At 38.7% G+C, this 27,367-nt stretch overlaps 1 protein-coding gene across 3 annotated transcripts in view; it reads right to left on the bottom strand.

The window, feature by feature from the left end:
• TMCC2 (transmembrane and coiled-coil domain family 2) overlaps window positions 1-27,367 on the bottom strand; it is a 101,748-nt gene that overhangs the window by 18,451 nt on the left and 55,930 nt on the right. The window contains exon 1 of one of the 3 annotated variants that reach the window (XM_088153824.1): window positions 15,400-16,599. The exons of the other annotated variants lie outside the window; for them this stretch is intronic. Coding sequence (XP_088009950.1) covers window positions 15,400-15,468 — 69 coding nt within the window. The 5' untranslated portion in view covers window positions 15,469-16,599. Of the gene's footprint in view, window positions 1-15,399; window positions 16,600-27,367 lie in introns of those variants that run through there. 3 annotated transcript variants of the gene reach the window in all.

The raw sequence follows: 27,367 nt of genomic DNA, 5'->3' as shown, positions 1-27,367 counted from the left end.
CAGAAATTTGAAATGTCTTAACAGCAGTGGACGTTGAGGGAAGGATGAGGGAGCGACTTGGATGCCTGCTGGCGAGGTAGGGCTGGCTGGGGGAAACTGGTGGTCAATGGGTGAGCTTTCTTCCTCCCTTGAGGGAGAGGGCCCTTGGGGACATGACAGAATAGGGAGTGGGGCTGCAGCTTTCCTCACGCTCCGCGGCTCCCTTTGTTCCACCTACCGTCAGCAAAGTGGCAGGCAGTTCCGCGGGTCAGCCAAGGAGGAGGAGAAGGAGGAGGAAGCTTCACCGGGCTCTCCTAAGGGTTATGAGTGGAGGGCAAATGGTGCAAGCCTATATTATATGTGGAAAAGGAGGGAGGGAGGCAGGGAGGAAGGAAGGAAGGTTGGTTTCTGACGATCCTTGCCAGCTTCCCACAAGCAAAGTCAATGGGGAAGCTGGCAGTAAGTCGTAAGTTGCTCACACTCCCACTGCTTTTTGACCCTTGGTCATTCTGTTTCTGTTTAGGTAAGGAAATATCTCTGAAATGATGACCCAACAGGTCACAGGTTGTCTAGTCTGAACTAAAAATGTACAATCTTAAGCAGATAACCACGTATGAATGATGTTAGTTTTAATCAACTGCAATGGAGTTACCTTTGAAGACTGTTTGAAAATACATAATGCACTAGACGGATGACTGTCAGGTGGGATCTGGCACAGGACTTTACTTCAGTCTGAGAATAACTACACTGGCTCTTCTTATAGCATAGTTCAAAAGGTCAGTCTTGGCCTATAAAACAGATCAGCTGCATACTCAAAAGAATTCCTTCTCTAGCGTGAACCACCTCAGCCATTAAGACAAACCTCCAAAACCTTGCTCCTTCTGCCAACTAAAGCAAGCAAGATTATTCCAAAATTCTCTCTGCATTCCCCTACTACTTTCCACAGAGTCTTGTCTTTTCTAAAAGTGGAAGTAAAAGTAGAAGTGAAATTTTAGAAGATGAAAACTATAGTAAATGACTTTTTGACTAGTTTGCTTGCTTACAAATCATGTCTGAAGGAAGGAAAGTATATTTAAAGATGGGAGCAACAAGCTTGCTGACAGAAGAAATACATTAAACAGCCTGAGAAACCCCGGCTAAGAAGGGCCAGTGCCTTGAATTGAGGAAATCATTTAAGGATTGGAGGGGAGTAGAGACATTTAATCTCACAAGCAGTGAAAATCTTGGCCCTCTGAGCACCTATTATTCTGGAAGTGGCTTATTCAGCAGCAGGCTCTCAGACACAACTGGCTAAATTAACTACTTTATTGTAGGCAAGAATTAAGCCATATAGACACCAAATATTTGTTCTCTGCAGTACACATACTGTAAATCAGTGTTGTCCAAACTTGGCCACTTTAAGATGAGTGGACTTCAACTCCCAGAATTCCCCAGCCAGCATGGCTGGCTGGGGAATTCTGGGAGTTGAAGTCCACTCATCTTAAAGTGGCCAAGTTTGGACAACACTGCTGTAAATGAAAGCTATATACAGATATATACAGATCGCATGCTTCAGGGTTTAAATTCTAGGATTTTTCCTCCTGCCTTTGTGAGTCAGTACCTATTCTTTTGGTAGGCTTGGAAGCCGCCCAATCCATGTTGGCATAATGGCTCTCTCCAGCCTGGGAACTGGGCTTCCTGCTCACCAACTTCACTCCATACAGAGACTGTGTTTTAGAATCTTAACACTGCAAATCCTAGAACTCAGAGCCTTCAGTTATAATACCAAGAGTGCTGGAAGATGCAGTTCACTTCTCTGCAGAGTACCAGGGAAGATGGCAACAGCTGCTCTATTTATTTCCATGCAAAATAAATAAATATGGCACTCTGTCGAAAAATGTGACCTGATACAGGCATGGCTCAAATATCAGTTGTATTTCCTCCCCAGCATTTTTCCAATTTATACTTTTAACCATCTGGCCTGATGCAGCGTTATCAGAAACAGAAAGACTTGCAATTATTTGGTAAACTGTTTAGTTTAAGAAATACGTAGCCTCAGTGTGAAGTTTTCCTCTGGGCAAGTCTAAAGAATTCACCTAAAACATACGAATTTCAGAGAAAATATAGGTTCTGCTGGACAGTGGGCCATGGAAAATAAGAGAATGGAGGACAGATGATAGCAATACTGGAGGGGGGAAAGAATTATGCACAACTATAATTCTGTCAGTCCATGACAGGATCTGAGAAATGGAAAAGAACGAAACTGAAAGGGAGAGGCTTACAGCAATTTTAAGGGGAAAAAAGCACAAGAAAAGGATACTGATGTATCATGGATAGGGTTGCTAGGTAACAACTTAGCGATCCCCACCATGCTTTCATTCTCTGATAAAACAGGAGACAAAGCATTCAGGGCTTCTTTAGATTTTTTTTTCTTTCCCAGGAGGGCATGGGGAACATGGAAAAGTACAATTTATGAGGAGAATTTGGAGAGAAAAAGCAGTTCAAAGGAAGAATCATACGGAACTTGTGATGTAATTTTTGAAGGGAGAAAAATTAGGAAAGAAACTGCACAGAATAAGAATGGATATTTCCATTTCCCCCTATCTGGGTCCTCCAGATATACTAGACTACAACTCCTGTCATCCCCAGCCAATATCACGACCAATGGTGATTCTTTGGAGAAGGATGAGTGGATTAGCAACTGCATGTGTGTTGTCTGCATGTGTGTGTTAGGGTAGTGCCTTTATTTTAAACATCACAAGCTTGAATACTGCAGAACACTTCAGTTTAGATGAGAGGTTAACTTTGTTACATGAGAAATGTTAATTTGATCCAAAGGTAATAAGAATGCTGAGATAACTATTTAACCACCTTGATCCTATAAGATGCTAAGAGCACTCAGTACTCATTACTGACAGTGGGAAATAAATATTCCTAACAATTCTAGGTGGCTTTTATAAATGCCTCTGGGCAAAGTTGTCTATACCGACCATTAAAAGCCTTCCTATGTTACCTAATCCCTTTCATGGATCACTGCTGTGTTGTGGCGAAGGGGCTTGCGTAACTCAGTGAAGCCATGAGCTATACCGTGCAGGGCCACCCAAGACGGACAGGTTATGGCAGAGAGTTCTGACAAGTGGTCCACTGGAGAAGGAAATGGCAACCCACTCCAGTATCCTTGCCAAGAAAACCCCATGGACAATATCAAAAGGCTAAAAGATATGATGCCAGAAGATGAGCCCCTCAGGTTGGAAGGTGTCCAATATGCTACTGGGGAAGAGCGGAGGGCAATTCCAAGTAGCTCCAGAAAGAGTGAAGCAGCTGGGCCAAAGCCGAAAGGATGCTCAGTCGTGGATGTATCTGGAAGTGAAAAGAAGGTCCGATGCTATAAAGAACAATTTTGCATAGGAACCTGGAATGTAAGATCTATGAATCAAGGCAAGCTGGATGGGGTCAAACATGAGATGACAAGTTTGAACATCGACATCTTGGGAATCAGTGAATTAAGGGAATGGGTGAATTTAATTCAGGTGACCATTATGTCTACTACTGTGGGCAAGAAACCCTTAAAAGAAATGGAGTAGCCCTCATAGTCAATAAGAGAGTGGAAAAGGCAGTAATGGGGTACAACCTCAAAAATGACAGAATGATCTTAGTGCGAATCCAAGGCAAACCATTCAACATCACAGTAACCCAAGTCTATGCCCCAACCAATGATAGCAAAGAAGCTGAAGTTGATTGGTTCTATGAAGACCTACAGCACCTTCTAGAACTAGCACCAAAAAAAGATGTCCTTTTCATCATAGGGAATTGGAATGCTAAAATAGGAAGTCAAGAAATAATCAGAATAACAGGCAAGTTTGGCCTTGGAGTACAAAATGAAGCAGGGCAAAGGCTAACAGAGTTTTGTCAAGAGAACAAGCTGGTCATAGCAAACACTCTTTTCCAACAACCAAGAGACGACTCTACACATGGACATCACCAGATGGTTAATACCAAAACCAGATTGATTATGTACTTTGCAGCCAAAGATGGAGAAGCTCAATACAATTAGTAAAAACAAGACCGGAAGCTGACTGTGGCTCAGATCATGAGCTTTTTATTGCAAAATTCAGGCTTAAATTGAAGAACGTAGGGAAAACCACTAGACCACTCAGGTGTGACTTAAATCATATTCCTTGTGAGTACACAGTGAAGGTGATGAATAGCTTTAGGGGATTAGATTTGGTAGACAGAGTGCCTGAAGAACTATGGACGGAGGCTCATAACATTGAATAGGAGGCAGCAACTAAAACTATCCCAAAGAAAAAGAAATGCAAGAAAGCAAAATGGCTTTCCGATGAGGCTTTACAAATAGCTGTGGAAAGAAGGAATGCAAAAAGCAAGGGTAAAAGGGAAAGATATAACCAACTGAACGCAGATTTCCAGAGAATAGCAAGGATAGATAAGAAGGCCTTCTTAAATGAACAATGCAAAGAAATCGAGGAAAACAATAGAATGGGGAAGACTAGAGGCCTCTTCAAGAAAACTGGAGATATCAAAGGAACGTTTTGTGCAAAGATGGGCATGATAAAGGACAAAAAAGGCAGGGACCTAAGAGAAGCAGAAGAGATTAAGAAGAGGTGGCAAGAATACACAGAAGAACTATACAAGAAAGATTTTAATGTCCCTGATGTCCACGCTAGTGTGGTCACTGACCTTGAGCCGGACATCCTAGAGAGCGAAGTCAAGTGGGCCTTAGGAAGCATTACTAACAACGAAGCTAGCAGAGATGACAGTATTCCAGATAAGCTATTTAAAATACTAAAAGATGATGCTGTTAAAGTGCTGCACTCAATATGTCAACAAATTTGGAAAACTCAACAGTGGCCACGGGATTGGAAAAGGTCAGTTTATGTTCCAATTCCAAAGAAGGGCAATACCAAAGAATCCTCAAACTACTGCACAATTGTGCTAATTTCACAGGCTAGCAAGGTTATGCTCAAAATCCTACAAGCTAGGCTTCAGCAGTACGTGAACCGAGAACTACTGGATGTACAAGCTGGGTTTCGAAGAGGCAGAGGAACTAGAGATCAAATCGCCAACATTTGCTGGATCATGGAGAAAGCACGAGAGTTCCAGAAAAATATCTACTTGTGCTTCATTGACTATGCAAAAGCCTTTGATTGTGTGGATCACAACAAACTGTGGCAAATTCTTAAAGAGATGGGGGTACCAGACCATCTTACCTGTCTCCTGAGAAATCTGTATGCGGGCCAAGAAGCAACAGTTAGAACCGGTCATGGAACAACCGATTGGTTCAAAATAGGGAAAGGAGTACGACAAGGCTGTATACTGTCACCCTGCTTATTTAACCTATATGCAGAGAACATCATGAGAAATGCCAGGCTGGAAGAATCACAAGCCGGAATTAAGATTGCAGGGAGAAATATCAACAACCTCAGATATGCAGACGATACCACCGTAATGGCAGAAAGTGAAGAAGAACTAAAGAGCCTCTTGATGAGGGTAAAAGAGGAGAGTGCAAAAGCTGGCTTGAAACTCAACATTAAAAAAACTAAGATCATGGCATCTGGACCCATCAATTCCTGGCAAATAGAAGGGGTAGAAATGGAAGCAGTAACAGACTTTATTTATTTGGGCTCCAAGATCACCATAGGCAGAGACTGCAGCCATGAAATTAAAAGTAGCTTGCTCCTTGGGAGGAAAGCTATGGGAAACCTAAACAGCATATTAAAAAGCAGAGACATCACCTTGCTGACAAAGATCTGCATAATCAAAGCTATGGTTTTTCCAGTAGCAATGTATGGCTGTGAGAGCTGGACCATAAAGAAGGCTGAGTCCCGAAGAACTGATGCCTTTGAATTGTGGTGCTGGAAAAGACTCTTAGGAGTCCCTTGAACTGCTAGAAGGTCAAACCAGTCAATCCTAAAGGAAATCAACCCTGACTTGGAAGGATTGATACGGAAGCTCAAGCTCAGATACTTTGGTCACCTAATGCGAAGACAGGACTCTTTGGAAAAGACCCTGATGCTGGGAAAGATGGAAGGCAAAAGGAGAAGGGGACGGCAGAGGGTGAGATGGTTAGATAGCATCACCGAAGCAATGAACATGAAATTGAGCAAACTCCGGGAGGCAGTGAAGGACAGGAAGGCCTGGTGTGATATGGTTCATGGGGTCACGAAGAGTCGGACATGACTTAACAACTGAACAACAACAACAACATGTTACCTAATAGATAATATGTTGTTGTTGCTGTTGTTGTTGTTGTTATAATGGACATTGGACAATGGATGAGTGAACCAAACTCTCTGAACTTTGATTGGGGGATGGAGTACTAATTGGCTTTTAGTGCTACAAATTATATCCAGTTAAGAAGTACCACCGAGCCAACTAGGATTTACCTCAAAAAGCTAAGCAAGATCAGACCCAGTTAGCACTTGGATGAGAGATCACCATGAAATAACAGATCTATATTGTAGACTGGGAAATTGAATGAACATTCTGGAAGATGACAATGGTGAACAGCTTCCATACTATTATCAAGAAAATTACCTAATATATAAAATAAGAGCTGAGCTTGATTCAAAGGAGAATTTAGTTTTAGTCCTTATCACAATCTACAGGGGAATGGGATATTTCAGGATAAAATTCTGTTCAAATCAAGGAGCAGTTACAACTGGATGGAGCTTAAGATTTTCCATGTTTAATCAATAACAAAATATTTGCATAAATACATTCTGAAAAGGCAGAAATATAAGGGTGAAATCAGAGAATATTGTGTGTTAGGAAATTGCCTAGTCCATCCTGACTTTTTCCCCAAAGAACTTTTATAAACTAGCTTCATAAAGATCATAAGCATACCCCTACCATAAATACTTGGGCCAGAAATTAGCACAGGGGTAGCCACATGAAAAAGTGACTTTGTAATGGGTTGTGCTTCTACCGCAGCATGATTTTACAGTGTTGACAGAGTATTGTGTTTCATTACACACATATAAACAGTGAGCTAAAATTAATTCCAGTATTATAGCATAAGTTTCCATGGCTACTTAAGCTCACAACACCTAACGTTTTTTACCAAAGGAATATTGTCCTATTTACTTCTAAGTAAAATCATGTTTACAATTATGCTAATTAAAGGATATGAGAATCAGTTTGGTGTTATGATTAAGGCACCAGGCTAGAAACCTGGAGACAATGAGTTCTAGTCCTGCCTTAGGCACAAAACCAGCTGGGTGACCTTGGGCCAGTCACTCTCTCGCAGCCTTAGGAAGAAGGTAATGGCAAACCACTTCTGAAAAATCTTGCCAAGAAAACTGCAGGGACTTGTCCAGGCAGTCACCAGGAGTCAATACTGACTCCAAGGAACAAGATGATGATGATGATGATGATGATGATGATGATGATACAGCAGAAATTGTAGAGAAAAGGGCAAGGAAGATCAAGAATTGGTCAGCACCAGGTGAAGATGAACTGCATGGTTTTTGGTTGAAACATCTGATTGCTCTGCACCCACTCACTGCCAAGCAGTTTAACAACATACTGCAAGGAGATGAAATTGAAGGTTGGTTAACATCTGGTAAAACCTATAATGAAAGATCCAGCAAAAGGGGTAGCACCAGGCATCTACAGGGCAATTACCTGCTTGCCAACAACTTTCAAATTGCTAAGTGGTGTGGTAGCTGATGCAGTCCAACAGCACCTAGTTGAAAACAAGCTCTTTCCATCTGAGCAGAAAGGAAACAGCCAAATCAGCAGAGGAACAAAAGATCAGCTCCTAATTGACAAGATGGCCTGACTTGTTCAGTACTGTTGACAGATGAATCAATGCAGTTTGGAAAACTGTAAGAGAAGGAAGACCAACTTGAATGCAGCTTGGATTGATTACAAGAAGGCATTTGACTCCCTGTCACATGACTGGATAACCAAGTGCCTAGAAATAACAGGAGTCAGTAGAAGCATCAGAAGCTTTGTGCAAAGATCAATGGCACAATGGAAGATACAGTTGCTGGTCAATGGTGATAGACTGGGAGAGGTTAGCATCAAGAGAGGAATCTTTCAAGGAGACTCACTATCACAACTACTGTTTTTCATTGCATTGATTCCTCTGTCAACAATAGTGAACAAGTCAGGCCATGGCTATCAAACATCAAAAACATCTGTCAGGTTATCCCACCTCCTTTACATGGACGATCTGAAGCTATATGGAAAAACACCATCTGAAATGGAATCACTGATCAAGACTGTCCAAATATACAGCCAAGATATGGCAATTCAGTTTGGACTGGACAAATGTGCCACCCTTACCATGGGAAAAATAGTCCAAACTGAAGGAATCAAGATGCCCAATGGAAATAACATCAAGAGTCTGGATGAAGAAGATCACTACAAATACCTGGGCATCCTTCAGGCTGACAACATTAAGCACACTGAAGTCAAATAGAAGGTTAGGAGTGAATAACTCAGAATAGTGAAGATGATCTTAAAGTCCAAACTCAATAGTGGAAATACCATCAAGATGATTAACACCTGGGAAATTCCAGTCATTAGATATATAGCTGGAATAATGGACTGGACTCAAGCTGAACTAGAAGCCCTGGATAGGAGGACCAGAAAAATAATGACAATGAATCATGCCCTTCATCCATACAGTGACACTGACAGACTCTACTTACCAAGGAGCATAGGTGGGCGTGGAATTGTACAAGTACACCAGAAAGTTGAAGAAGAAAAAAGGGCATTGGAAGAATATCTGAAGGACAGTGAAGAAGATGCACTGAAGCTAGTATACCATGAAGGCTTACTGAATACCAAAGATACCAAACTGGCCTATAAGAAAGACCAAATGAAGAATAGAAAAGAGACATGGCAAGGCAAAGTATTACATGGCTAGTACACACACACACACACACACACACACACAAAACTAGCAGGCAAAGCAGATAACAACAAGACCTGGCACTGGCTAAGATCAGGAAAGTTGAAGAAAGAGACAGAGGGGCTAATTCTGGCTGCACAAGACCAAGCCTTAAAAACAAATGCATATACAGCCAGAATCGAGAAGACAGCAACAGACAGCAAATGCTGCTTCTGTAAAGAAGCTGAAGAAACAGTGGACCACCTAGTTATCTGCTGCAAGAAGATCGCACAGACTGACTACAAACAACAGCATGACAAAGTAGCAACAATGGCGCATTGGAATATCTGCAAGAAATGCCATTTTCCTGCAAGCAAGAACTGGTGGGACCACAAACAGACAAAGTAATCAAAAAGGAAGAAGCTAAAGTGCTCTAGGACTTTAGAATTGAAACAGACAAGCACCCGCCACACAACACCCCAGACTTAACAACTGTTGATAAGAAAGACAAAAAAGTCTGGATAGTGGACATTGCAATACCTGAACACAGCAGAATAGAAGAGAAGGAACTGGAGAAAATCACAAAATACAAAGACCTGCAAATAAAAGTAGAATGACTATGGCAAAAAAAGGCAAATATAGTACCAATAGTTATAGGTGCCTTAGGTGCAATCCCCAAACAACTGGAGTACCACTTGAACACCATCAGCATTGACAAAATCACCATCAGTCAATTGCAAAAGGCAGCTTTATATCCTGTGATGACACCTTTAACAACATCAAACAACATCTGCCTATCCCAGGTCCTTGGGAAGGGCTCGATAGGTGGATAAAAATGCCAAATCCAGTCTAAACATCTGGCTGACTGTGCGACCAACCATAACAACAACAACAACAACCAGTGTCCTTTTGACTAATGAATATTTTGCTCATTTGTTTATTAAAATTGTCGATCCAGACTTTATGTACCATCTACAAGTTTTCCAAGGTAGCTAGCAGGGAAAAGTTAAAAGAATAAAATATTATTAAAGTTCAAAATAGAAACAGAAAGCAGATTAGATAAACCAGGCAAAAGCTAGCAGATCACCAGACAGAAATCCCTCAACTATATTACATGAATTCTGGAATATAATATTCAGTTTATAGCTCATTAATACAGGACTTTCAGTCTTGTATTAAGCAATTTATTAAAACAAACATTTCATGAAATCAAACCCATTTGAATCCAGGAATCCATTTTAGAAGAGAAAAGAAATACATTCCTTCCAACCATGACTGATACATTCTGGCTCTTGAAACCTGATCTGGCCTTCCACCAGTCTTGTCCTATCTGTTACACTAACTGTATCAGTTAGAGGATCAGCACATTCCAAGTAATGTCATAAGGGTGTGCAGTTGGAATTGTGAAATAAGACAGCGCCTTCTCAACAGCAGAATTGTTGGCAGGTTTAGACAATATAATGGATTAGAGAGAAGTAAAAACAAACTTGCCATTTTTCAATAGATGGTAGTTTCCAGCAGGATGGAAACTGGTCATCTCTGGTAGCTGTACCTCATGCTGAGCCTTCAACCCTTAGGATCCTAAACTCATTTACATGGAATGCATTATTTGAAAATGCAGATCTTGATTTTGAGTCAAACTTGCAGCAATCCCCCTAAAAAAAAATAATTTGTTTATTGTGCTCAGCAATAAAAGGACAGTGCTGGTGTCAGAAGCAATAAAAAGGTAAAATTATTCCATATTTCTAGTAAGCCTGAAATGCCTATATAATAGATTTGTGAGACGATTAGCAAACTTTTCATCCTTATGCATGGAAAAAAAGCTTTATAATTGTTCAAGCAAATTTTCTATTATTTTTGATAGAAAGCCGTTGGGCTCCTTCGATAATGTGGGAAGAAAAAGATGATCCAATCATAGTTTGAAAGAATGAAATGCAAATGTAAAACTTCTACTACAACTATTGCTACTGTAATGCAGATCACATCAAAAACAAAATGACAAAATAAAATGGAATTAGTAAATTCAATATTAGGACAATTACAGCATTAAGCACAGAAATGTAAGTGCTTTTATGAGGTAGCAAACCCACAATAGAAATGATAAAGCCACAGAGTTCCATTACCATAAGTTGGGAAGCTCAGAAGTACAAGATGCCAGCTTGCAGGAACACATGGCCTGAATATTAAAGATATTCAGATGGATTCTCTCTCTAAGCAACCTTCTCCAAGCTGGTACCCTCCAATAACTTGGATTTCAGCTGCTCCATTTCCAAGACAGTATCAATTGGAAGATACCAGGTTTGGAAGAAGTTGTGTCAAAGCAGCATCTGCTGTCCAAGGCAGCTTATTTCCTACCTGGAATCAGGACAGTGTTGCCCTTGACAATATCACAGAGAATTCTTATTGACCTTTTGGAAATCTAGTTATATTTAATGTCATACTGAAATATTCCTTCAGAGTAATACTTCAGGCACCATCTATTTCTAGTATCAGGGGAGAAAAGGAATGAGAACCTAAATATGTGTAGAACAATTTTACTACGTTATAAACATTCTTCTAGAGAGTATTTAGTCCGTTTCTGAAGAGGTAGCCCTAACTTTTCTGCTTCAAAAGAAGTTCAGAGTTCAAATTCCATGCATCCAAATTAAAGGATTGTACTGTAAGGGACATAACAGTTCAGCTATACATCAAATTGGTATCAGAACACCCATGAATTGTATGATTTTGGCAATATAGAAGTCAAACAAACAAGCTATCTATAATGCAAGGAGGACAAAAAAGACAAAACAGAATGACTTTAAAGCAAAAGAAAAATGGCTATGTGGGATTAAGGATGCTCATTCTCTGTATGCCTCTGTGTTTAGTCCATAGATGCAACTGCATTACCTGCTTATTTTCAGGATGGAGGCTCATACTACCATGGGGGCCTACAAATCAGTTTGACTTTTCTTTAAATATATGTATTTTTCAACTTAGCAAAGATAAATATTCAAACCTCATATGTATCACATGCACTTTGGCTCCTTACTTTCTTTTCTCAGAAAGTCAGGCTTAGAGTGCTCCCAGATGAAGTAACAGCACCATCAAACCACAAACCATTATGCAATTATTCTGACTTCTTTCTCTTGTTAATGAATTTCTTGTAAATAGAAGATAACCAAGAGGCAATGAAAAAAGATGAAAGGGCTATAAATTAAACTGTGACTGCAATTTAAAAACACTCCTAAGGTGGCATAAAAGACAAACATCATTGCAACCCCCACCCCTCCACAAACAACAGCATCTGCAAGAAGGCTTCAAAGATTTTCCCTGGCTGTCTGCATCCATATCTGCTTCATTGGTTCCATCAGAAATATTTTATGCACATATACAGATATGCTGAGACAAGCAGGGACAACTGGGGAAAGCCTTCAAATCAGCGACAGTGAACTTTCTGAAGAATGTGGCTGCACTCCTGCCAATGTACTCTGCAAAATGCCCCTTCTGAATGCTGTGCTCATAATATTTATTCCGAGGTGCAAAGATACAAAGGTATGAACTCCCTGGGGGATAAAAAGGAAAAAGTTAGGAGAAAAAGATGTTTCCCATCCCCATCCCAAGTCCTGTTTTTTTCCCCGCACAAAGAACAGGAAAAAAAAATAGAAGATGAAATGTTTTCTTATAGCACCATGTATAAAAAAAAACAAGAAAGGTATGCAGATATTGAACCTTTTGCTCTTCCCCAAATGATCTCTAATCCCAAGGCAACAGGCAGTCATTTCTACACAGGATTATTGTACTTCTTATGAATTGCTGACTCCTTAGGGGCACTTTTTCACAACTGAAGGAAGAAGTCAGTGGTTTCTTTGCATGAGTGCTCCCTTGCTCACTTTTGCAGAGACAGACATATCCTTCTGCCAGTTTGCCAACGAAGTGGACAGCAGTATGTTTACTTCTGTTGGTTAGAAACAAGGATTTTATCTCCCTTACCTGCTCAAGAGAACATACAAACAAATGAACTCCTCCTCCCAGTTGTCTCTCTTTTAATGCAATTATAAGAGCTCTGAGTATTATAATTAAATCCTTTTAACTGAAAATTTATGGCCAAATTAGAACACATTTAAATGTATGAATAAACCACACTTTTAAATTTAATACACAACGCATGACTTCTTTAAGCAAATCAAGTTATGTGTAACATAACATCTGTTCTTAAAACAAAGTATAAAGGATGGTTTAATTTTTTTCCCCCAATATCTTTTTTTAGGAAGGAAGGAAGGAAGGAAGGAAGGAAGGAAGGAAGGAAGGAAGGAAGGAAGGAAGGAAGGAAGGAAGGAAGGAAGGAAGGAAGGAAGGAAGGAAGGAAGGAAATTCTGAGTTAGGCATGTACAGGACTGCAGCCTAAAACAAACTAAATAATATCTGGGCAGCCTGGCACTGAAAGGTTCAGTGCCAACTAGTCTCTAGTATTCTTCATGGGAGGTAGCACAACTGAAAAGCTTCCCTAGCTAAATTTTTCTCTAGCTCCTTTCTAGGAGAAGAGCATGAAGTCAAGCATATTTGGAAAGATTTATGGGGGAGAAGATAGCCCTTTAGCTATATGGATACTCAATTCAAAAGTAGCAGTCCAGAGTTGTTGGGAGTCAGGTGGCATGCAAATCTAGTAAATCATTATTAGCAGTTGCAGCAAGCCTGTATCATATAGCAACAATGAGTGGAATGCAAATTAAAATCTACTAAAAGATCTCTCTGTGATTTAGAGTAAGGACTTTTCATAGCTGGCAGCCCTCAAATGCTTGACTTATGTAAATCAGCTGCAAATGAAGCCACCTTAAGAAATCTCTTCCTGGATTTTAACCTCTTCCTCCATTTTGGCCATAATTATGTTCTGTCTGGACCCAATTAAACCATGGGTCTTATTTAGTGGATTCCCCTGTGTCTTTTCCCTTGCCACCCATCCCAGGAAAGCAAGTGACAATTGCTTTCCTTTCTGTGGGCCTGTCTTCTGAGTACTGATTAAAAAAACAACAACTGTTTTATGGCTCTTGTCACTTGGGCCAAAGGAGAAACTAAACAGGATTCTTCTCAATTTCACCAGTTAAAAGAGAGAAAGAGAAAAAGTGCCAGCATTTTCCCTTTCCATCACTGAGTCTGTAAACTCAGTCCACAACACAACAGTCCAGCCTTTCATGGTAGCTTCGATCCAGCAACCCAGTACAAAGTGGGCAGCTGAAGGTAGAGAGTAGAAACTGGCAAGGGAGTGGGGGAGGTTGAGCGGAGAACACATGCCAGCCACTCAGAACAGAGGCATTTGCTTAGGACAGAATGATGCAGAACATGTGGACCACACTGTCCTGCTTTAGCTAACAAGAGTGGAAAATACTACTTTTGAAGCAGAGCCAGAAAACCTGAATAAAGGGTGCCTTCCCAACAGACCAAGGATGGATTGAGGATGTTATAATCTGTTCCTACCATCCCCAAATGGTAGCTAGACCGTCTTCATGCTGGGACAAGTGCAGATCAGTGCAGAAGTGCAGATCAGCCTAAATTAACTAGGGTTTCCAAATACCAACTGTATAACTAAACATATAACTAAAAAGCATTTCCCACCCTAAATTAGAAACCAGCAGTGGAGGGTTATTTGGGGGGGGGGGGGACTTATGCCTCCTGTCCTGCTGTATTGTTGCCTATGATTCAACTGAGAAGAATAATGAATATTAAGGATACTACCAGTTCATAACAGCTGCATGAATATACACTACCTATAATGTACACTAACAGTCATTCTTGGATCTGCCAAACAGCACATACTCATTGTCACAACATTAATACATGGAATATATACTTGTTATAATATGCCTCAATCTACAACATGACCATTTGGAAGGAAGGAAGGAAGGAAGGAAGGAAGGAAGGAAGGAAGGAAGGAAGGAAGGAAGGAAGGAAGGAAGGAAGGAAGGAGTTAACCAGATGGCCTTGGGGCCCATTAAATAAGTCAGTTAGAAAATGTTACAGAATGTATAATCAAACAGAAGACAGGCACTTCCATGCATTGAATAAGACTAGTATGATATATATTAGTAACTTTCGGAAGGAAAAGTCCACAGTGAATAAAATTTAGAGCAGGATCAGAACAAGACTGAAATAATTTTCTCATAAGAATAACCATGTATATTTTCTTAGACAATACCAATTAAAAGTAGTACTTGTGTTCAAAGTTAACTAATTAAATCACAACAGCTGGCAAATCTCTTACATTTTTAATAAGACAAGGAGAAATATGATGCAGAGGGACAACTATTTTGCTTTTGCTAAAACAGAGAAAATGACATCCTTGGATCCAAGACCACAACCTTGATGAATTTTATTATGGCCCCTCATAATGCACTTTCCCAAGCATGGCTCCTCTGCTCTAGGAACAAGTGCCACTATTGTGTTATTCCTCGGTCATCATGGGATCATACAATCTTATAGAGCCTTGTTTGCTCAGCCGCTTCCTCATTTTACTTAAGGATGGCCCAAACTACCTTTTTCCTTTGGAAGAGTTAATGCCCAAAAAACACTTTGCCTTACCCAAACAGAAGGAAGAAGGCTGTACTTACAAAGACTCCAAGGAAAGAGTTGAGTAGCAGTATCTTTTTCCCAGCACAGGAATCACAGGAATGTGGCATGAGGAGCAGCTTTGGTTACAAACTGTTGGTGCAATTGTTGCACAGGTAAACTCTTCATCAAGAACCAACCTTTCTGTCAACAAATTGCATGGGGCATGAGACCAGCCTCCTGGCATAAACTGAGTTAAGGGCTGGAAAGCTGTGTTTTGGTGGGGGCATACAAATAATTTAATAAAAGAAAGGAAAAAAGGAAGGCATGTGTGGTGAGGCTGCTCTCTGGAAGCTCAAGCTCTGAATCAGCAGCCGAACACAATAAACTCTGGCTAGTACTGAGGAGAACAGTATGAACTCAAAGACAGAAAGAACATACAAATCTCAGGAGGCTTGGTCTCCTTGGTACTTCTATTTAGTTTTTGCCCCCTCTCTTTTCTCCCAAATGCATACAGAGGACAAAAATCACCACAACTTTGGTTTAATCAGCTGTCTTTCAAGAGAAGAATTCATAAAAGAAATTAATCCATTTATTTATTTATGGCAACCACTACAAAGGCAGCATGGTATCTCTGCTAATTGCACATATTTCAACCAAGTACTGCGGCTTTTGGAATACTTAAACTTTCAGTCCGTAGTGGATGATCTGGCTCTTGCATGACTGATAATTCAATCATAAACATGTTTACTCTGATATAAGCACCACTCAACTCAACTAGACTTACACCCTAATAAAAGTATAGTCTGAAGAACTTTTCAAATAGCTTACTAAGTATCCATGCAAATGAAAATAGTCTGAACCAAAGATTCATATGAATGTAGGCTCTCAGCATTAGCTTCCAAAGTTTCTTTGGATACCAGGGATGACCAAAAAGACATAATCATGCATAAACTGGAAGGCTTTTCTGCACTAGCAAATCAAGTTGAAGTAATAAACTCTGATTATCAAGCATGTAATAATTGCTCTCAGTTAACATATTGTATGACCATATGGTATATCTGAGACTATATTAGTTTTTAAATTTTTAAAATTCCTCTGTCACATGGCTTCAGGGAAATACCATTTCAGGGAGAAAAATATTCTCAGCATTCAAATTGCTATCTATCATCATTATGAAAGTGCCATTTCTTCCCCAACGAGATGCAAAATTATAATTTTGGAGCAATATCTAGAATGTGGACCAGTGTCATGGGTGCTATTTAGATAGGGAGAAGTGCATATCCTGGCACTCAAATGAACTTTTTATTAAGAACCTACCTTTCTGTCAATGAGCAGTACCTCCAAAAAGGAGAGCATGCAAACTCCCCAATTTATTGATTAATAAATATTTCTTTATAGCCTCCTATAGTTTATGATTGTTTTGGGAATGTCTCTCTTGATGAAACATCATCAAAATGCAAAATTTCAATAGAGAAAGCAGAAATTCAACTCAAAAGTCTTCCAACAAAAAGAAAAAGTAACCTTGTAAACACTATTTTAATTAGTTTCTTAGTTCTTCACTGCTGTTTGGCTGGGATTTATGGGAAGCTATTTTGGTTCTTCTGCATGCTAGGAAATTCCAGAAGCTTCACCATCACTGCTAGCGTCCAGTCCAGTCCCAAATGGATGATAACGCATGCTTAGACCTGCTGGAAAATCATCAAAGCTCACTTTGAAGAAAGTTAGATTACACAGGGATTGCAATAGCTGGAAATGCGCTGTCTGAAACGCTTATCTGCCTCCACTCCCTTTTTTCTGCCTTCACTTCTTATTATCGCAGTTAATTGAAGGCAATGCTAGACAGCTTCCTGTGGTTTGGCGCCACAACACACAACTGGGAGTTCATGAAATCATTACAGTATTTCATATCAGAAACCAACTTTCACTCTGCATGGGAAAGCCATTCCAGTTCTCATTAGCAGCAATGGAATTGTCATGTGTTTGAACTGTGGGAACAAAAATGCTAGAATATTTCAAAATTGTCTATTTGTGGACAATCAAACTCAACAAAGAGATTGTCAATTCTTATGGAACCACAGGACAATAGAATACATGGGGAAAATCATCTTTACTTACTCCTATTTACAATTGTTCCCAACACTGCAACCATGTCACCCTGCTGCAACAAAGAGATAGCAAGGGGTATGGAAAATTACTACTGAACATGAAGATTCATTTTTAGAATAATAGGGCTATTCTGGAAGCAGGCCTACTATAGTCATTTCAAGTACACTTCTTTCAGGATAAAGAACTAAAAAAATCAGCGTTTATACTTTACAGCATTCTCCAAACAACCACAAAGTTAATTGCTCATCACGTCAACAAAATCTCATTGCTTGCATCAGCCTTGATTTTTATTATTTTCCTTGGGTTTCTCCTCTAACTGTTATGTTAGGTAAAAGAAAACCTTATCTAAACTTAAGATGGCACTTAATATGGGTAGGGCATAAAAGGAACAGGCATTATAACATTTAGTTCAAATTGATATTACACACAAAGGAAGAGCAGTTCACCAGTTTGACTGATCTCCAGAAAGCTAACCCGAGTTAGATGTGGTCAGTGCTAGACTGTAGAATGTAGTGAGAAGTTATCCCCTGCCCCCCTGCCTCCTCCAAAGTCCTGGAAAAAAGCAGTGGCAATTCATATCTGTAATTGTTGTTAAGAAAACAATACTGTATAGATGTGTCCATGTAATGTTAAGTTCAGTTCCAGGGAATCTTTATCTTATAAACTTCACATTCAAAATGCCCCAGTAAGTTAGCCCAAATGTTTTCAGCTGTTGCCTCCATTTTGAATAACAGTCTCAGACAACTGGAATTTAAAAACATATTGGGACTACGCAGAGATCAAGATCTGAAGAGGAAATGGGTTGGAGTACATGTGGACACAGATGTAGCACATGTTGGCAACTCTAAAGAAGCTGTATCTTTACCGGGCTTTGCACATTCCTCAAAAGAAAGTGCACTTGATTTGATGACAGGCGCTTTGTAAGTGCGCACACGGGCCTTCAAATCTGGATATCCCCACCACCTCTTTAGCATATTCTACAGTGATTTTCCTTTACAAGGTAAGGATAAAATATGGATCAGAGCAAAATTATTCTAGTTTCTATCACTTTACTACAACTATTCTTTACAAGATTATTTTATTTCCACATATAGAATGTGTAAAGAGCCAGTTTGTAGTAGTAGTTAAGGCACCAGGCTAGAAACTGGGAAACTGAGTTCTAGTGCTGCTTTGGGTACAGTCATTGGGCCAGTCACTTTCTTAGCCCTAGGATGGCAAACCACTTCTGAAAAATCTTGCCAAGAAAACTGCAGGGACTAGTCCAGGCAGTCGCCAGGAGTGAAAAATTGACTTGAAGGCACGTAATAATAATATCCCATATACAATTTCACTGTTTTATTTTAACAAGCTTTGCAGCCCTTTCACTAGTCTACACTGTTATTTGCTCACCTCTCCATGGATACTATTATAAGTCATTTGTGGTACTTCTAGACTCTGGAAGAAAAATAAAGAGAGCTCCATCAACTTATATGCCAGAGGTATTTTAATAAATCTGCTTCTATTCATCTTAATCATAAGATAACTGATGTATGTTAATAGATAAATAAAATCAACAAGTATTCTTGTTAAAGATAGATGAAGGATATCTCTGATTAAAATCCTAAATTTTTGCCATAAACTAATTTAAGCAAGCCCTTGAACTGGAGAAATGAATCATAAACATGTCATTGTGGTTATCTTCCCTCTTGTGTAGAACAATCTTTTGATCACTAAAAATTAAGCAGGCAGTTTTTAATCTATTATTTATCTATGGCCCTCCCCCCACTTGCATTTGATTCCTTTAAGGGGCATATATGGAAGAAGATTATTTTGCTCATAAAATCTATGGAGATTCTCATTCCATACTTTTCCATTATATTTTCCCATGAATACATTGCATTTTCCATTCTACTTTGTTGGCCATTATTAATGTGAATCACAGCCAGGTTATTTTCTCCTAATGAGGATCATAATGGAAAAAGTTATCCTTGATTATAGCTGTTATCATATTATGGAGAAAATATATAGGAGACTTTGGCTACATTTGATTGATGTGGTAAATTCTGTATCCTTCAACTGAAAGAGTCTTTTTAAGGAGAGGTCTTTTTTAAGGGGAGAGGGGAGACAGCATAAGTTATAAAGACAACCTCATTTTAATCACAATTGGTCCTTCTCACAATTTACATACAGACACAAATAAGCCATCTTCTCTCAAATTGTTCTTATATTTTAAAATAACCCTGGTCCCTGATTCTCACACCCAAGATAACCACTAACATACCTGAACAAAAGGAAATGCAACTGTAGGTAATAAAAGGGATTCTTAATTTTGAATACCCTGTTGGCTAGCTATAACTGGGGTCTCTTAAATTTTGAGTGGCCTCTTGGCTAGATGAGGGATTTTTAAAGACTCTCAAGACACAGTCACTGTCCTCTCCAACAAGAGGAAGGGGGTAGGAATAAGAGAGAGAGGAAATTAGGAGTTTCTTTGTTCTCTGAGAGTCTTGGCTGAGGCCCACCTGTAACGGAAGTGGGAATCATAAAACAGGTGTCATATGACTGGCCTGAGGAATCTAGAACCAAGATCCAAAAGTAGCATATACATCTTTGTAATAAAATTAAATAATAGCCTCGAAAGAACTGGATCCAATAAGATAAGGGACATTTATTCAGTTAAATGAGGGATTGTTTATTTCTGTTCAGTGCTGCTTGCTCAATTCTGGGTAATGTTATATTTGTTCCAATCACCTGTCTTGCTATCTCTTTGTCTTCTCAGACTGTTTTCAGGTGCTGTTGTCTGCAGTGATTTCAGCCTTATGTTACTTGTAGCAGTTGAACTATTCTCTCAAAACCCTTGCTATTTTTATTTAAAACCATTTTAAATTATTTAAAAGCCATTTATTTCTTTTCTTGATTATCCCAAAATGACTTGGAACTGATAACCTGGCAAATGAGGAAAACTGAGGCATTCATTTAAAAGCTTATACCTGGAGAAGTAGGATGCTGTTCTGCCCCATCCAGTTACTGGATGAGTGGGGTATCTTCAAGAATAGATGGTGACAGCATAAATCCTGCCCTCTTTCACAGGAAGGAATAGTCATACCTGTGCAACCTGGAACTCTGGTAGAGGGTCCAAGTTTGGAGATCCCAGAGACAGGTGTGGCAGGCTGGTATAGATATTGGTGATAGGTACTTCCCCACCTTTCCCCTGCTTATAGCATCAAAGGAAACTAAAATGGACACAGGCTTGTACTGATTTATAAGTATATTTATAATGACTATAACTGAAACAGAAATACATATAGTGGGTAAGGCTCTGTGTGCCTGCTTAGTTTGCTTCCAAGCAGAAATACCCACTGAGTAACTTCAGGGCTCCTGCTCTTTTTTTTTAATGATTACCTTAAAACAATGGACTATTCTCAATAAAGCATTGTTTTTTGTAAAGCTCTGTACATTGTCACCCTATTTTTACTCTCTCATAATTGACAAGTTTGCAACCATCATTTGTAGAATCAGCATTTCACTTTCATCAATAAATGTCTTTGTCTAATATACCTGCCGAACAGGCTCAGAGTTTTCTGCAAGCATTTAACCAGATAGAGAAGGGTGTCAACAAACTAAGTTAATTCCTACACTCAGAATTCCTATAAACTCAGAATAAAACTCTGAACTATTTTGGGCTATGTGACATGCCTTATTAATCAAAATGAAGATGCATTATTGCCTTCTGTGCCAGCTCGGATACAAATGACAAGGATCCAGAATCAACACATTCATTTAGCAAGACCTGCAGGCAGTAACAGAAGCCCAAGGATATTTATGGCAGAAAAAGAACTAAAGACAGAGTGTTAGATAGTCTTTACCCCTGCCCAAATGGCACATGTCTGCCTGCCTGCCTGCCTGCCTACCTACCTACCTTTTTAACAGCTTTTAGAGTTGAGTCCTCACCATGAGTGTCATATGCTCTACTTTAAGCACACCATTTTCTCAGGTTCAATCTCCCCATAAGTCTCAGTGCAGCTGCTATACAGATATTATTGGTAGCCTATTTCACCATGGTTGCCATAAAGATTATTAAAAACATAGCATATTTTATGTTTACTGCAATACTTATTTTTTCTAGTACTGTTGTGAGTAACTTGTGTTCCAGGGTTTATAGTTTTATATCTTTTTAAGCATATCTTTATTCTGATTGTGCAATGATTTCAATAGTTATACAGTATATAGAAAAAAGATAGCTATCATTAGATTATTATTTAAATGTAAATACATGCTGAGAACTGTCCATTAGCTTAAAGTGAATTACTTCTATGTACAGAGAAAAAAATTAGTATCATGAAATACTAGTTTCTTTGCTTTCTTGCCAGCAATTCTGGGTTAAAGGATCAAAAATCTCATCTCATTTCACCACTAAGAAAAGAAGTAGCAGAGAGAGCTCATATTACCATGATTTCATCCCCTGAATTCAGAACTCTGTGAACTCTGCAAACAAAGGTTTCATTCAGGGAAACAACAGCCGTCTTCACAAATAATTAGAGCTGAAGTAATATACAATTTGCTAGAAAACCAAAGTTTTATTTTAATGTCTATACAACATTGCTATTCTTGAGTCAACACTCAAAACTGAACTTATACTACTTGGAATTAACTAATCTGTTCTGATCTGTGTAGGTGGAAGCAAAGCCACCTCTAAGCTTAGCTTTTTTTAGTACAGAGTTTACTGATTATCCTATTTAATGGATGAGAAGTTGAGGCACAGAAAAACTCAGTGAGAACTGATGAAGGCTAATTCCAAAGAGTATGGTTGTGACTCTCATATGTGTCCTTAACATACAGATATTTGAGAACCAGAAGCAATCAGCAAACGTACTAATAAAAATCATATATAGATAAAATCTGCATAAAAATCATATTCTAACATAATTCCAACTTAGAACTCCCTAAATTCTATTGCTTTGGAAAGAAACAGAAGGTTTCTATTTTCAAGCTATAGTTCTAGATAATATAAAGGATACTCTTGGAAATGCTGTGAAATTCTCCAGTGTCCTTAGTCCAATATCACAGTATGCTAGGCCAGGGTATTTTTGTTCTTCAAAATGTCTCCCAAGGATCGTCTTTTCCTTTCATCATTGTTTTCTTTTCTGAAACTACTCCTCTAATTTAATTCACTTGCTCTGGTTCCTGCATGGTTTCTGAACAGTGCCTCTCAAACAGTCCAAATGTTTCAGCTCTCTAGAGCCGTTTTTCATTCCTGGACAGTTGTCGACTCTGACAAGTTCTTAGTAACCCAATCTTTAAAAGGGCATGAAGAGGCAGAATCTTGAAACCTAATACACCTAGAAGCCAGTTGGCATGGAGGAAGGAACCATAGTTGCACCCCAATCCTGACCAATGAGAAAATATCTTGTCAGAAATGACAAGCATTGTCAGTCCTTCTCAAGCAACAACTTCTTGTCTGAAGCTCAGACAGCTCATTTGAAGCATTCCAGGATTTTCAAGGATGAGAAGTATCCAGTCATTGAAAACCTATGGGACGAGTTTCTATTTCAACACATGAACATACAGCAACCACCTTGGGCTATCATGTTATACCTTTAAGGAATTAGGACACAGGCTATGGTTCCATTTCTTTTCAATTTCAGGAATTAGAGCAAAGACTATAGAACTGAAAACTAATACTCTGTCAGTTTCTCAGAAACTCAGTTCTATGAAGTCTTCAAGATGGATATGGAGCAAAGCCACAAAAGGATAATACCAGTTTTGTTTCCTAGCATTTCCAGTATCAAGTAAGTACTATTAATATGTATCTGTTTCAAGTCAGTATTCTCTATAGTGTAAATCTGAATCAAGATGAAAGGTCTGAGATATAGTCTAGCAAAGGAACATGGTAACATTACATCACCGAATGCAATTTAGCAATATAAGTCATAAAAAAGCCTATAGAAATCTACTGAAAATTTCATTTTTGCAAATATTTTGGAAAGGGCATCAGCCTTTTTTAGGTCATAAAAGAGAACAGACAGAACAAGGAGCCTTGCTGGAAGCACAGTAGATTTTGGCTCCTCTTTCCCAGCTGGTTATGATAAAAAATTTGTAACAAAGAATTAGTGTCTCCTTGATTTTTGCTTTTCTTCCTCTCTTCTAATCCCTTTTCTTTTTGTGTTATGTCTTTTAGACTGTAAGTTCAAATGACAGGGGACTGTCATTGCTGATCTTTTAAAAATCCATTAGGAGTCTTTTTCAGTTATACAAAGGTCAAATCTCCTTCAATTTTACTTCAACTTTTGGTGACTCCATGAAAATATTCATGCAGTTTTCTCATCGTATGGAAGTGGTTTGCCACTGCCTTCTTGCAGGAAATCCCTCAACTTCTCATTCTAGCTTATGCTCCTTATATCCCTAGAGGCCTCTCATCCTTATTACCAGACTCAGCCCCGCTTAATTTTCAAGCCCAGCCAAGGTCTGCCAGGTGGGGCACTTGCAGACCCTTTTGTACCCATAGAACACTGTACAAAATGTATATAAAATAAATTTCAGATTTCTATTTTCAAAACTGTTTATAATGGAAGTCCAAACAAAAACTCATAAACCCAAGATGATTAATCTTCAAGATTAGATAACCCACTAATAAATAGTCTTTTTATTATTATATTTTTACAAAGGAAAAGGAAAAGAAAATGCATCCAAAAAAGGAAAAGAAGCAAAAAATATATATAAAAAACAGAGTTCAACATGGATAAACAGGGAGTTTATAAGTATCACAGAATTAGGTTAAAATTTTCAGTATGTCACTGATTAGTTTTAGATAATTGAACATATAGTCTATACTTCATTGTTAAAATCCAAGTGATATATGAACATCAATGGCAATAGTTAGCACAATATAAATCACAAGATGAGACAAAGAATTACAGTAATTTCTATCCAAGCAATTAAAGACTTTATGTTAAGAGAAACCCAAATTTCAGATGTGGTAGAATCCCATATATAGGAACACAGATACCAGTTTGGATGGGGGAATAGAGAAAGAAGCTTATGACTGCATAAACTTTATATGAGTTTATACAGAGTGGGACTAAGTAATGTCAATATTTGAAGCAAATCATTCACAGGATAGAAAATTCATCAGTATACACTTACACAAATATATTTCATTTGCCCTTTCTATCTTATTTTTCCTTCAGAGGACTTCATAAATAACTTGGTTGGCATAAGCCTGCTCATACTCTCTCCTGCTCTCCAAAATAAAATGCCATGTTTCACCCTAGAGGCAATGTGATTGTATTTCATAGCTGGATGTTGAGACACACGTGGGTAGCCATCACCATATATTTTCATAAAACATTGTTGAGAGAAGCTGGAGATGTAAAATCAGTCCAGTTTTTCCATTCCATAAAGTAATTTTGATGGTGCTCACACTGCTGTGTTGTTTTAAATATGGCCCATTACCATCAAGCAATGGAGGCTTCAAACTATTCTGAAGCTGATCTGATTTTTGAAACAGCTGTGTCAATAGTAAGTCTAATATCTGAAGAATTTTTAAAGCATGCTTTGAAGAAAGGAAGAGAGTGAGGCAGAGCTGCTGCTGCCATTTTTGTTAGAGCCACATTGCACCACCAAGAGAACCAAGGTTAAACCAAGCTGCGCAGGAAAATGAACTAAAACATTTTAGGTCTAAATTAGATAAATGCAACTAAATGTTTTGTGCATTAACACTGCTATTTTTAAATTTTAAATAGCAGCCCAGGAGGAGTCAACAAAAGAGCTACACTGCATAGGGATGAAATATCCTCCCATTCCTTGGGAGGAATGCTACCACTGGTATCAATCATTAAACTTCACAGGCATCATGATCCTAATCCAGTTTAAAAAGAGATATACCAATTGCATTACTGGCATGTTTCATCTTAATGAGTCTTCTAAACAAAGAACTAATCAAGAATATAGGCATGATGTTACTAGTGAGCATTCAGGAGAATTTTTAATGGCAATTGCACTAGATTAGAACTAGTAACATTTTCCAATATTAAATCACATGATTCATAGTTTTGCTATACATACACAGACAGACAGATAGAAGACCTACGGAAAACTGAAAATCCTGGCTCAAAACATACAATAAGAAAAATCTAAGGAGTTTATATGTTCCCTGGCAATTACTTGATACCCTACAAGATCATATTTTTGAGAACCGCTGTTTTAGAGTCTAAAGTTTTAATGAAATTCTAGACATAGACACAGACACACAGACATAGAGTACTGAAGGGATATATGGAATTATCAAAGTGACAAGCTTCAAATTCTTATCTATGCTTTTGCTTCTTGACCACATAATGAAGTAAAGCTAGCTGCTTCCTCAGATTTAACATCCTCACTCTGAGTAGCCCAGTAATCTAAAAATATTACTTCTGACTGACTTCATCTATGCCAGCTGTTCCACATAGACATTTCCTCAGTAGCGACTTATAACTTTTTCATAACATTACCAACCATCACTGAACCAATATGAAGCCTGTCCTCATTACTATTATTTTGGGACAATGAGTGTGGGATGATTCTAGAAGATGCTCTAACTCACTAGTGAAGAGATGAGCCTAGATTGTCCTGATTTACTGGGTTACAACTTCCATTTATCCCAGCCCTATTTACTGGCTGACAGGGAATGGTGGGAGAGATAGTATAACATGACACTGGAAGTAAAGAACCCCCTATAGTCTATATATTGCACAAAGCCAAATATGTTATAGGCGCTCAAGGAAATTACTAAACTATCTAATCAGCATCCCTTACAAGCAAAAAATAATCACCAATGCTATCTCTACTCTGGAACCCAACTTTATCAGGACTTTGCCAAGACAAGACAACAAACCTACACTACAGAGCTCACCTCCTTGAAGAAAAAGAAAGAAAACAAATTATCCAAGATTCTGTAAGCATCCACTTGCCACACGGGGAGAGCTCTAACTCTAGTGATATATGCCATCATCTATGAGTGATGCCCCTCTGGATTTTACATAGGGCAAACAGGCCAGACATTGTACAAAAGAATGGACACAAATTTGACATCAGAACTCAAAATAAGGATGAAGTAATAATAGAGCATTTTAGCCTTCTAGGATGTTCCACTATGATCTGAAAGTAGCAGTTTTGGAGAAAAAGAAACTTTGCCAGTATAACTTAGTGGGAGACAGCTGAGCTTCCATACATCAATAGATTTCAGGCAATTTTAGAAGTTCTGAAACAGAATGGAAAGACTAATGCAGAGGAATAGTATTCCTAGGACATGTAGTAAAATGTTTAACCGACTAATAAAAGATATTAAAAAATAGAATGTTCAAGCTTGTATTCTCACACATAGCATCAATGCACAAATGAATATGCAATATACTTTTCATTTTTCATATACCAATGTATAAAATATAAACTAGGCTTATCCTTTTTTTTTTTTTTGCAAATGTTCCTCAGAATCTTCTGACCTAAAATTCATTGTCGTCCACCTCTCATTTAAATTAAATTGAAATAAATTTAAGTAATTTCATGGTTTCATTGATGGTTTTGTGGAAGGTGTGGGGACAGAGCTGGGCAAAGTTCACCTACTTTGGGGGAGGCCCCAAAGATGACATAAATATTCCGCATACTTAGGGGAGGACCATAGAATTATGCTTCACCTACAAAAGTTCCCAGTTCAGTCCTTACCGTCTCCAAATAGGGCTGGGAGAGACCTCTGTCTGAAATTTGTGTGCGCTAAGATCAATCATGCTGAGCTAGACAGATCAATAGTCTAGCATTCCAAACTTGATGGCTTCCCTCTCATCATCTATTCACAATGCTGGATGGAATTCAAAGCATCCAACACATCTGTGCAGCACAGCATTTAGGAAGGCCGTGGTACTTATTTTTTATTTTCTTAATTAAGAAATGTAGAAACTTACATTGGCTAGG

This window comes from Python bivittatus, unplaced genomic scaffold, assembly GCF_059951505.1.
Source record: "Python bivittatus isolate LINGU-HERP-01145 unplaced genomic scaffold, Pbiv_v1 ctg000700_np1212, whole genome shotgun sequence".
In the NCBI taxonomy this organism is placed as follows: Eukaryota; Metazoa; Chordata; class Lepidosauria; order Squamata; family Pythonidae; genus Python; species Python bivittatus.
Note: the sequence above shows the minus strand (reverse complement) of the source record. Positions and strands in the feature narration are given on the sequence as shown.